General features: G+C 39.3%; 1 protein-coding gene across 6 annotated transcripts in view; it reads left to right on the plus strand.

Moving 5' to 3' along the window:
• The window catches only part of LOC105477962 (bromodomain adjacent to zinc finger domain 1A), a 158,268-nt gene that overhangs the window by 121,559 nt on the left and 23,350 nt on the right, over positions 1–13,359 (plus strand). For 5 of the 6 annotated variants that reach the window (XM_071100331.1, XM_071100329.1, XM_071100332.1 and 2 more), the window contains 6 exons: positions 2,577–2,672; positions 2,798–3,022; positions 4,516–4,681; positions 5,510–5,623; positions 8,367–8,491; positions 12,493–13,089. In XM_071100331.1, the coding sequence (XP_070956432.1) occupies positions 2,577–2,672; positions 2,798–3,022; positions 4,516–4,681; positions 5,510–5,623; positions 8,367–8,491; positions 12,493–13,089 (1,323 nt within the window). The remainder of the gene's footprint in view (positions 1–2,576; positions 2,673–2,797; positions 3,023–4,515; positions 4,682–5,509; positions 5,624–8,366; positions 8,492–12,492; positions 13,090–13,359) is intronic. The other variant, XM_011734877.2, reaches the window with a different exon arrangement.

Here is a 13,359-nt window from a genome sequence, read left to right on the forward strand (position 1 = left end):
TTTCTAAGGTTAATTTTGTCAGGCTTTGGACTTTGGTAGGAGAGTCATATAGTAGAAGGCTAAAGAACCACGGAAGATTAGCCTAGTGATTTTCAAACTCTAATCCAAGGCAATTCGTCAGTGCCACTGCAGGAGAGTTGGAAAGATGAAAAGGCAGAATTCTCATCTCCATATCTCACTTTAACAAGAGCATTTTTATATTGAGTTTTCAAGAAAAAAAAAAATTTTTTTTTTGGAAGAATTTGAAAATGGCTGATCCAGACTCATTCCTTTAAGAAAGATGGGCCAGGCATGGTGGCTCATACCTGTAATCCCAGCACTTTGGGAAGCCAGGGCAGGCGGATTAGTTGAGCTCAGTAATATGAGACCAGCCTGGGCAATGTGGCAAAACCCCGCCTCTGCAAAAAATATAAAAACTAGGTGGGCATGGTGGCATGCACCTGTAGTCCCAGCTATTGGGGAGGCCGAGGTGGGAGGATGGCTTGAGCCCAGAAGGCAGAGGTTGTAGTGAGGTGAGATCGCAGCACTGCACTCCAGCCTGGGCGACAGATTCAAACCCTGTCTCAAAAAGAAAAAGAAAAATGAGGCTGAGCACGGTGGATTACAAGGTCAGGAGTTCAAGACCAGCCTGGCCAAGATGGTGAAACCCTGTCTCTACTAAAAATACAAAAATTACCAGAGAATTGCTTAAACCTGGGAGGCAGAGGTTGCGGTGAGCCAAGATCATGCCACTGCACTCCAGCCTGGTGACAGAGTGAGACTCCATCTTCAAAAAAAATAAAAATGAACCCCAGATTAAGTGACTTGTCTCAAGGGCACATTATGAGGCACTAGTATAGCTGATACTAGAATATACATTATCTGACTCTTAGTCTGAATCTGTGTACATTGTACTATGATGTAACAGAAGGGTTTTTCATAGCTTGACACTGATCAATCTATGTATTATAATTAGGAATAACTGGATATACCAATGCTTTACATACATTTATACCAGTAGATTTGTTGTTTAGTTCTATTTGTAAGCTAAGCACCATTTTAAAGTTAAAGCAATTTATTTAGAAAATTCAGGGAAATCTTCCTGTTGTTTTGTTTTGTTCTGTTTTGTTTTTGAGACGGAGTCTAACTCTGTCACCCAGGCTGGAGTGCAGTGGCACCATCTCGGCTCACTGCAAACTATGCCTCCCAGGTCCAAGCAATTCTCATGCCTCAGCCTCCCAAGTAGCTGGGGTTACAGACATGTGCCACCACGCCCAGCTAATTTTTGTATTTTAGAAGAGACGGGGTTTCACCATGTTGGCCACGTTGGTCTCAAACTCCTGACCTCAGGTGATCCGCCTGCCTCGGCTTCCCAAAGTGCTGGGATTACAGGCATGAGCCACTGCACCCGGCCCCTGTTGGTTTTTGGATTGGAAATTTTTCTTTTCTTTCTTTTTTTTTTTTTTTTTTTTTGAGAGAGTCTCGCTCTGTCACCAGACTGCAGTGCAGTGGCATGATCTTGGCTCACTGGACCTTCTGCCTCCCAGGTTCAAATGACTCTCCTGCCTCAGCCTCCCGAGTAGCTGGGAGTACAGGCATGCACCACCACGCCCAGCTAATTTTTGTATTTTTGGTAGAGACGGGGTTTCACCATGTTGGCCAGGATGGTCTGGATCTCTTGACCTTGTGATCCGCCCACCTCAGCCTCCCAAAGTGCTGAGATTACAGGCATCAGCCACCGCACTTGGTCTGTAAAATTTTTCAAAATAAAAATGTGAAATTTTAATGAAGATATTTCAATAGTTAAATTACAGTAGTGCCATCTTTTACTTCTTTTAGCTCATTTTCTGTGATGATTTTGTGATGACTATAACCTATACTTTGTTATGACTTAATCTTAAAATATTCATAAAAGGGCTGGGCACCGTGGCTCACGCTTGTAATCCCAGCACTTTGGGAGGCCAAGGTGGGTAAATCACCTGAGGTCAGGAGTTCAAGACCAGCCTAACCAACAAGGTGAAACCTCGTCTCTACTAAAAATATAAAAATTAGCCGGGCGTGGTGGCAGGTGCCTGTAGTCCCAGCTGCTTGGGAGACTGAGAAAGGAGAATTGCTTGAACCCGGGAGGTGGAGGTTGCAGTGAGTCGAGATCGTGCCACTGAACTCCAGCCTGGGTGACAGAGGAAGACTACGTCTCAAAAAAAAAAAAAAAAAAAACATAAAAGATTAGGGTATCTTTAAATGGATTCCAATTTTCAAGGTAGACTTTTCTAAGGTTATATTGAGTGAGGAGATTTGTTTTTAATTCTAAAGTGCATTTTATCTTTTGGGGGGAATGTTTATGTGTGTCTCATTGGTAATTTGGAAATTGTCTTTTCTGTTAAGTTATGAAAATGTCTGTGTAGTGCATGGTTTAGGATTTATAGCTGTAGGTGGTGATGAAGCAGAATGTGAAATAATGCTTGTACCTAGTGTTTGTTCTTTTGAGGTTCTGAATGTTAAGGTGTTTGCTGTTTTTTTCATCATTTAAAACGGGCATTATTCCCAAATATTCAAGCTTTGATTTGCACTAGAATAAAGTATTTATCTCCTTAAAGATTTAACAGAGGCTTTGGATGAAGATGCAGACCCCACAAAATCTGCACTGTCTGCAGTTGCATCTTTGGCAGCTGCATGGCCACAGTTACACCAGGGTATGTGTGGGTTTTGTTTTTTTGTTTGTTTGGCTTTTTATTTTTAATTTTATAAAGGTACATTTACATTGCTGAGTATTTATTGTTTATATTCTAAATGACTATTTCATTTTTAACAACTATAGGCTGCAGTTTGAAAAGTTTGGATCTTGATAGCTGCACTCTTTCAGAAATCCTCAGACTGCACATCTTAGCTTCAGGTGCTGATGTAACATCGGCAAATGCAAAGTATAGATATCAAAAACGAGGAGGATTTGATGCTACAGATGATGCTTGTATGGAGCTTCGTTTGAGCAATCCCAGTCTAGTGAAGAAACTGTCAAGCACCTCAGTGTATGATTTGACACCAGGTAAGCTTTGCAAGTTGGAATTTGTACCTGCCCACTTCCTACCCTCTTATTCTCAGAAAACTAAAGAGCTGATGAGAAATTTTATGATAAATCAGTATTAAAAGAGAAAAAGATAAAGCAGACTATTGTTGTTATTCATACTAACTTTATTTATGATTGTCTTTTTTATTTGGATTTTCTAATATTTTTAAATGTATGATTAGTCTGCTACATCTACTGAGTTTAAAAGGGTGAGAATTAGCTAGAAAATTAGCTTTCTCTTGTATTCATTAGTGTATCAGAAGTTTAAATGGCTGCTAAATCCTGCCATTCACTTGAATAAGTGTTTGAGGTATGAGAAACAGTATATAAGGTTAAGATGAAGCTATTTTTCACTTCCTTTTTTTAAAGAATTGCATGTACAAGTAAAGAGTTTAATTTAGTATACTTTAGAGAACATACAATAAAGTAGAATACCTTACTTCCTAACATTTGCAGTCTTTATAATTTATGGTGGTTTTTTTGTGCAGTCTTTTAGAAATAGTAATTTACCATGGTCTTTTTTTTTAATTCATATGATTACAGTTTAGTATTGATTGACGTTCAGTTACTCAGCCAAAAAATTAAAACTTGAGGTCCGGGCACAGTGGCTCATTCCTGTAATCCCAGCACCTTTGGAGGCCAAGGTGGGCAGATCACCTGAGGTCAGGAGTTCAAGACCAGCCCGGCCAACATGGTGAAACACCATCTTTACTAAAAACACAAAAATTAGCTAGGCGTGGTGCTGTGTGCCTGTAGTCCCAGCTACTCGGAGGCAGAGGCAGGAGAATCGCTTGAACCCAGGAGGCAGAGGTTGCTGTGAGCCCCAATGGTGCCACCGTACTCCAGCCTGGGTGACAGAGCAAGGCTCCGTCTCAAATAAGTAAAATAAAACTTGAAAAACAATTCTTTGTAATTACAAAATTTCTCATGTTTATTTAACTACTAGTATACAAGATAGACATTTGAAATGCCTCATATATCAATAGCTGTTAAACTGGATTCAAAGTTGCCTTTTTTGTTTATTTGTTTGTTTTTTGAGACAGAGTCTCAGTCACCCAGGCTGGAGTGCAGTGGCGCGATCTTGGCTCACCGCAACCTCCGCCTCCCAGGTTCAAGCGATTCTCCAGCCTCAGCCTCCCAAGCAGCTGGAACTACAGGCACATGCCACCGCATGCAGCTATTTTTGTATTTTTAGTAGAGATGGGGTTTCACCATGTTGGCCAGGCTGGTCTCGAACTCCTGACCTCAGGTGATCTGCCTGCCTCAGCCTCCCAAAGTGCTGGGATTACAGGTGTAAGCCACTGCGCCTGGCCTATAGTTGCTTTTTTCTGAAGACATGTCATTGACATGTTTGAGAGACTACTCCCTATTCTTTATTAGGCATTTTCATATTGAGCCACAAATTTAAAAAGTTCAAACACAATTCATTTGTTGTGACTGATAATACAGAAGTATTTACCAATTTTTGACAGGAGAAAAAATGAAGATACTCCATGCTCTCTGTGGAAAGCTACTGACCCTAGTTTCAACTAGGGATTTTATTGAAGATTATGTTGATATATTACGACAGGCAAAGCAGGAGTTCCGGGAATTAAAAGCAGAACAACATCGAAAAGAGAGGGAAGAAGCAGCTGCCAGGTAAGAAATAATTGTAATAGTTGTGTTAATGAAAGCTGTTTATTTCTTTGCATTTAAAACCATATTTCACATGGTGCTATAATGTGGAATTGATTATACTGATGTTTGATGGCTTTACTAAGAGCTTGTGAATGAGGCCAGGCGTGGTGGCTCATGCTTGCAATCCCAGCACTTTGGGAGGGCGGATTTGGGAGGTCAGGAGTTCGAGACTAGCCTGGCCAACATGGCCAAACCGTCTCTACTAAAAATACAAAAATTAACCAGGTGTGGTGGTGCATGCCTGTAATTCCAGCTACTCGGGAGGTTGAGGCACGAGAATCACTTGATCCTGGGAAGCAGGATCAGCCTGGGCAGCAGAGTGAAACTCTGTCTCAAAGGAAAAAAAAAGAAGGCTGAGCGCGGTGGCTCAAGCCTGTAATCCCAGCATTTTGGGAGGCCGAGATGGGCGGATCACGAGGTCAGGAGATCGAGACCATCCTGGCTAACACAGTGAAACCCCCGTCTCTACTAAAAAAATACAAAAAACTAGCCGGGTGAGGTGGCGGGCGCCTGTAGTCCCAGCTACTCGGGAGGCTGAGGCAGGAGAATGGCGTAAACCCGGGAGGCGGAGTTTGCAGTGAGCTGAGATCTGGCCACTGCACTCCAGCCTGGGCGACAGAGCGAGACTCCATCTCAAAAAAAGAAAAAAAAAAGCTTATGAATGATTACTACATTATAGTTTTATAATAATGTTTGGAGTACTTTCCATGATTTGATTAAAGACAAGATGCTAAAAGTGAAAAGTATATGTGCAACAGATAGCCTACCATATTTCATTTTAACTTTTAGAATTCGTAAAAGGAAGGAAGAAAAACTTAAGGAGCAAGAACAAAAACTGAAAGAGAAACAAGAAAAACTGAAAGAAGATGAGCAAAGAAATTCAACGGCAGATACATCTATTGGGTATGGTGTGAATCACACTTCATCTGCTTTACCATACATAAAGAATAAAAACCAGACACGTTAAACTCTAAAAATGCTCTCAGATTTTTAGAAAAGTTGTCTTTTATTATAGGTACATGATAACTTCCCAGAAAAACACTCAATAGGCTATTTTTAACCAATAATATATTTCTCTCTCCCTTCCACCAGTATCACAGGTGTATACTGTATTTCATAGTTATTCTGCACCATATAGAAGAACAGGGTTGAGATTGGATGTTTTTTGGTAGATGATATAGGGAGAGGATGACTGCACCTTAAATAATTTAGAGATACCAAAGTATTTTATTGCATTTTAGAATATTTGAGATAGGACTGTCTATGAAAACAAGTAGGAATTTGACAGAAATCATCTTTTTTCTTTTTTAATGAAATCTACAAAGGAAAGTTCTGAAGAAACTCAGTATTCCAAAATTAGTATATTGACTTTGACTTTTTAATACTTGTGTGTAAAAATACCCATTAATAAGCCTTAAGATCTTAGGTCACAAACTCGCAATAGAAGAAAATATTTGCAAATCGTATATCTGATAAGGGATTTGTATCCAGAATATAAAAGAATTCTTACAACTCATCAATAAAAAATTGAAAGATTCAGAATAGGGAGTTAATTTTTTAAATGTCAAAAAATAAAGAAGAAATAATAAAAAGAAAAAACAATTTTTTAAAACAACCCATTTAAAAAGTGAGCAATGGATTTGAATAGACATTTCTCCAAAGAAGATATGCAATAAGTACATGAGAAGATGCTCAACATCATTAATCATCAGGGAAATGTACATCAAAACCACAGTAAGATAACACTTCACACCCAGTAGGCTGGCTATAATCAAATTGACAAACAATAACAAGTTTTGATGAGGAGTTGAGAAATCAAGACTCTCATACATTGCTTGTGGGAATGTAAATGATCCAGTTACTTTGGAAAACAGTTTGACAGTTCTTCAAACAATTAAACCATTTGTTACTGTATGACCCAGCAATTGCACTCCTAGATATATTCCTGAATTAAAAGCATACCTTCACCCAAAAATGTATACATAAGTGTTCATAGCAGCATTATTCTTAATAGCCAGAGTGATAACAACCCAAATGTCCACCAGTTGATGAATGCATAAACAAATGGTATATCTCTTCCATGGTGTGTCCATACAGGAGAGTATTATTCAACAATAAAAAGGAATGGAGTTCTAATGCAGGCTATAATGTGGATGAACTTTGAAAATGTATGCTAAAGAATCTAGTTACAGCCGGGCGCACTGGCTCACGCCTGTAATCCCAGCACTTTGGGAGGCTGAGGCGGGCGGATCACCTGATGTCAGGAGTTTGAGTCCAACCTGGCCAACATGGTGAAACCCTGTCTCTACTAAAAATACAAAAAATTAGCCAGGCATGGTGGCACACACCTGTACAGGCAGGAGAATTGCTTGAGCCCTGGAGGCGGAGGTTGCAGTGAGCCGAGATTGTGCTCCAGCCTGGGCAGCAGAGTGAGATTCTATCTCAAAGCAGCTAGTGACAAAAGACCATATGTTATATGACTCCATTTACACGAAATGTCCAGAATAAGCAAATCAGTAGAGAGTAGATGTATGGTTGCCAGGGGCAGCAAGAAAGAGGAAATGGGAAATGACTACTAATGGATATGGCGTTTCCTTTTGGTATGATGAAAGTATTCTGGAATTGACAGTGGTAATGATTGTGTAACCTTGTGAATACACTAAAGACCACTAAATTATACACTTTAAAATGGTGATTGTTATGGTATATAAGCTCAGTATATAAGAAAAGTAACATTGTATGGCTTTCACATCTTCATATTTTTTAAATATTCATTCAGCCCCACTCATTTACATTATCCCTGGCTCTCCTTACATTAGAGCTTGCAAAACCCAACTTTGGATTTAGAACATAATGGTGTAATTTATTTCAAGGTTCATATAATTTTAGTTTTAATTTGGATAACATAATGAATTAAACAGCTGTGTTGTGTTCATTCTGCCTGTTTACTATTTCTGAATTTCTCTCTTCCACTATTTGTCATCTTCTCTCCTTCCTACTCTAAGCCACCATCACCGCCTAGCCAGCCACCTAGACCACTACTGATCTGTTACTATTATTACTGGCCCCTCATCTACTTTCTTTCCCAGGTAATTTTTCACACAGTGGCTACAGTACTTTCTAATACCATTTCCCTTTCTAAATTCTTCTGGTTTTTTTCCTATTGTTTTTTGGATAAGGCCTTACAAGGCCTAGCCTAATCTCACCCTGCCTTTTTCTCTCATCTGCCTCTTGGATTACTGCTTTCTCCGTTACACTTTTCTCAAAATTATAAGCTCCTCCTGTTTCTCTTGAGTTCTGTTTCATTGTGTATGTTATTCCTCTGTAGCACACACTCCTCCCCATCTCCCTGGTCTCAAATTGTAAAATGTCACTTCTTCAAGCCAGCCTTTTTGATCCCTAAGAGTCAGTTTCATTCTCCTTGAAATGTTTTCATAATACCTTGAACTGCTCTTGTTTTAGTACTTATTACATATTTTTTAAATGATTTGTGTAATTATCTGTTTTCTCTGCAAGACCATAAACTGTGTCATGTTGTTCACTACCTCCTAAGCCTATGCCCGGGACTTCGTAAGCAAGCAATAAATATTTCATAAATGGAATTATATGTTCATTAGTAAATGTCATCCTTGTTTTTATCCTTAAGGGAGGAAGAAAGGGAAGATTTTGATACTAGCACTGAGAGCAAAGACACAGAGCAAAAGGAATTAGATCAAGATATGGTCACAGAAGATGAAGATGACCCAGGATCACATAAAAGAGGCAGAAGGGGTAATACTGAAATTCCTTAAGAGCATTCTTGTTTGTTTGTTTTTAACTGATAAAGCACTTTATTAATTCAGCTCCTCTGAAATATATTGATTGCTTTCGTTCGTGATTCCAGGCTGTGTTTTTTTTTTAAATGCCCACCTCATAGCTGTGATGAGTTGTAAAATGTGTTATGAAGTCCTATTAGTACATTTATGATTGGGTCATTATTTACACATCATCTATACTTAAGAAAAAAGAGATAATATTCCTATGTCTTTAATAGGACAGTTTCTGATAACTTTAACTTTTGGTTAGTCAGCAAGTTGCATTGAATTTATTTACTACTTTATTTGGGCCAAATAGAAATTTGCATTCTATAATGTACTCATTCAGCATGCATTGGATGCCTCCTATATACTAGAGATATAAAGATCAATAATGCTCATAATTTGTATCATATTGATGAAAGTGGAACTCTCTCCTACCTTAAAATTATTTCATAAATTGCTAGATCAAAGCGAATACATCTTTTAAAAGCTGTTAATACAAATTTCTTTTGAGGATCCTTAACCAACCTTATTTAATGGCTATCAAAAGAAATCCTTAAGTTAATTCTGTGCCTGTAATTTGGATGGGATCTTTTTTCTGTATTTTTTTCTAAATGGTTACTCTAAGTAGATGGAAAATTTCCTTTATCATGGAAGCTGTATTGTCTGATTACAATGCAATTGATTTCAAAATCTAAAGCAAACCTAATATGATTAGAGTTTTAAAACAGACTTCTAAATATTGGGTCAAAAGATAAACTATAATGGAAACTAAAAAATATTTAAAATGAATCAAACTAAAGATTACTGAATATTAACACTTGTTGAATACAGTCCCTCTACTTAGGGGAAAATGTATACCTTTAATACATATTAGAAAAGAAGAAACACAAACTCAGCTAGACATTTATTTAAGAAGATGGTGGGAGAAAAAGAATAATCCCCCTAAGTCTGAAGGAAATAATACATCAGAGTAGAAATTAATAGAAAATAAAAATATAGTAGGGCCAGGTGCAGTGGCTCACACCTGTAATCCCAGCACTCTGGGAGGCCAAGATAGGTGGATTGCTTAAGCCCAGGAGTTCAAAATCGGCCTTGGCAACATGGTGAAACCCCATCACTACAAAAAGTACCCAAAAAGCAAGCTGGGCATGGTGGCATGCACCTGTAGTCCCAGCTACTCAGTAGGCTAAGGTGGGAGGGTCGCTTGAGCCTGGGAGATCAAGGCTGCAGTGAGCCCTGATTGTGCCACTGCACTCCAACCTGGGCAACAGAGGAAGACCCTTTCTTAAAAAAATAAAAATGTAGTAAAGAACAGTAACAAATCTAAAAGCGTGTTCTTCTGAGAAAGACAAACGAGACAAACCTTTGTTGAAACTGATTTTTATAAAGATGGCGATCATAAAGTTAGGACTGAAAGGGAGCAACATTAACTATGGATAGAGTAGAAACTTAAAGATGAGGAGATAATACACAATTTTTTGATGCATTTGAAAATATATGCAAAAATAAAATCCTAGAAAAATACAAATTATCAAAATGGATTTATGAAGAAATTTGTTAATGTAGATGGTCTTAAACGATTAAAGAACTTGAATCAGTACTAAAATCTTTCTGCAGAGAAAACATCAGTCCTAGACAACTTTATAGGTGAATTCTGCCAAATTTTTAAAAAAGCAGATAATTCCAGTCTTACACAAACTCTTTCAAGCAAAAGAAATAGAATGAAAAAATACTTCCCAACTATCAAAGCAATTTGACAGCAACTGAAACAACAGAGAAATTTAATTCCAACATATTTTCATAGTCAAGGCAGATTATCAGGGGTCCAAGCTCTTTCTGTCTTGTTGGTACTGCCATCCTTAGGGTTTTGCTGCCATTCTCATGTTCCAAAATGATTTATCACCATGTCTGCATTCTAGCTAGTTGGAAGTGGGAAGGAGGAAAGGGAAGCACAGTCCAGAGGGTACACACAATGCTTCTGATCCCATCTCTTTGAACAAAAGTTTTTTGTTTGGTTGTGCCTACTCTGGGAAATGTTGTCCTTCTTTTGGGTTGCTAAGTGCCCAGCTGAAAACTAGTGGTTCTGTTACCTTCAACCAGTGGTTAGTAAATAACAGTTTGTATGCCAAATCTGGCCGGCCTCATTTTTGTTGTTGTTGTTTTTTGAGGTGGAGTCTCGCTCTGTCACCCAGGCTGGGGTGCAGTGGTGCCATCTCGGCTCACTGCAACCTCCATCTTCTGGGTTCAAGCAATTCTTCTGCCTCAGCCTCCCGAGTAGCTGGGATTATAGGTGCATGTCACCACACCTGGTTGATTTTTGTATTTTTAGTAGTGATGTGTTTTGTCATGTTGGCCAGGCTGGTTTCAAACTCCTGCCCTCAAGTGATCCAGCCACCTCGGCCTCCCAAAGTGTTGGGATTACAGATGTGAGCCACTGTGCCCGACCCGGCCCTGCCCTGCCCTGTTTTTGTATAACTCATAAGCTAAAAAGGCTTTTCCCCCTTTTTTGGAGACAGAGTCTCACTCTATCCCCCAGGCTGGAGTATAGTGGCATGATCTTGGCTCACTGCAACCTCCACCTCCTGGGTTCAAGCGATTCTCATGCCTCCGCCTCCTGAGTAGCTGGGATTACAAGTGCTTGCTACCACGCCCAGCTAATTTCTGTATTTTTAGTAGAGATGGGATTTCACCATGTTGGCCAGGCTGGTCAAGAACTCCTGACGTCAAGTGATCGGCCCACCTTGGCCTCCCAAAGTTCTGGGATTTACAGGCGTGAGCCACTGCGCCGGCTGGATTTTTACAATTTAAATGACTGGAAAAAAGAAGAATGATACTTTGTGATAAGTGAAAATTATATGAAATTCAGATTTCACTGTCCATAAATAGTTATATTGTACCACAGCCATGCTGATTGTCTACATGTTGCCTGTGATTGCTTTGGGGCCACAACAGTGGAATTGAATAGCTGTGAAGACCAAAAGATCCACAAAGACAAATATTTATAAGCTGGTCTTCTCCAGAAGTAGTTTGCTGTTATTCCTCCCTTAGAGGAAGGACTGGGATGACTACTGGAGGATAACTAACATACTCTACTGCATTCTCCATTATGGAAATTACAGATTTTTTGTGCCCCTTTAGATTTAAGTATATTGATTTCTTAATAACATAGAGTATTAGTCTGCTTGGGCTGCCATAACGAAATACCACACACTGGGGTGCCTTAAACAACAGAAACTTCAGAAATTTGTTTTCTCACAGTTCTGGAGTCTGGAAGTCCAAGATCAAGCAGGGTTAGTGTCTGAAGAGGCTTTTTCTTGGCTTGCAGACAGTGCCTTCTTGATATATCCTTACATGGCTTTTTCTCTGTGCATGTCAGAGAACAAGATCTCTCGTGTCTCTTGTTCTTTTTTTTTTTTTTTTTTTTTTTTTTTTTTTTGAGACGGAGTCTCGCTCTGTCACCCAGGCTGGAGTGCAGTGGCCGGATCTCAGCTCACTGCAAGCTCCGCCTCCCAGGTTCACGCCATTCTCCTGCCTCAGCCTCCCGAGTAGCTGGGACTACAGGCGCCTGCCACCTCGCCCGGCTAAGTTTTTGTATTTTTAGTAGAGACGGGGTTTCACTGTGTTAGCCAGGATGGTCTCGATCTCCTGACCTCGTGATCCGCCCATCTCGGCCTCCCAAAGTGCTGGGATTACAGGCTTGAGCCACCGCGCCCGGCCTCTTGTTCTTTTAAGAACATCAATCATGTTGGATTAGGGCCCCACCTTTATGATCTTAATTACCTCCTTAAAAGTTCTATCTCCAAATACAGTCACATTGGAGGTTAGGGCTTCAACATATGAACTTGGGTTGTGGAGAGGGGACACAGTTTAGCCTATAACACCTAATAACTTGGGGTAACTTTGTATCTCATATTTTTCTAATGGAAACTTGAAATATGATGATGATGATGAAACATTTTATTTTAACTACAGGGAAAAGAGGACAAAATGGATTTAAAGAATTTACAAGGCAAGAAGAGATCAACTGTGTGACAAGAGAGCCTCTTACTGCTGAAGAGGATGAAGCATTAAAACAGGAACATCAACGAAAAGAGAAAGAGCTCTTAGAAAAAATCCAGAGTGCCATAGCCTGTACCAATATCTTTCCCCTGGGTCGTGACCGCATGTATAGACGATACTGGATTTTCCCTTCTATTCCTGGACTCTTTATTGAAGAGGATTATTCTGGTCTTACTGAAGACATGCTGTTGCCTAGACCTTCATCATTTCAGAATAATGTACAGTCTCAAGATCCTCAGGTATCCACTAAAACTGGAGAGCCTTTGATGTCTGAATCTACCTCCAACATTGAGCAAGGTCCACATGACCATTCTGTGCAGCTGCCAAAACCAGTGCATAAGCCAAATCGGTGGTGCTTTTACAGTTCTTGTGAACAGCTAGACCAGCTTATTGAAGCTCTTAATTCTAGAGGACATAGAGAAAGTGCCTTAAAAGAAACTTTGTTACAAGAGAAAAGCAGAATATGTGCACAGCTAGCCCGTTTTTCTGAAGAGAAATTTCATTTTTCAGGTAAATTTTCAATGAAAATTGTTTTTACTTTTTTTTCCTCCCCCTAATCTCTGGTCATTCAGGATTAAGCATTTTTTCAAGCTATTAGATATACATTTACAGCACCTTATCTTTGATTTAGGCTATCCTTTTAGTTTGCAAGTTAGAGTTTGGGAATGTATTTCTTTATAGAAACAAGATTATCTAAATTCCACTGGGTTCTATTTGAATTATGAGGAACACATCTATGGTATAACAAAATACATATTCTCCCTGATCTCCTTATTCCTT

This window comes from Macaca nemestrina, chromosome 7 (assembly GCF_043159975.1).
Source record: "Macaca nemestrina isolate mMacNem1 chromosome 7, mMacNem.hap1, whole genome shotgun sequence".
NCBI classification, from domain to species: Eukaryota; Metazoa; Chordata; class Mammalia; order Primates; family Cercopithecidae; genus Macaca; species Macaca nemestrina.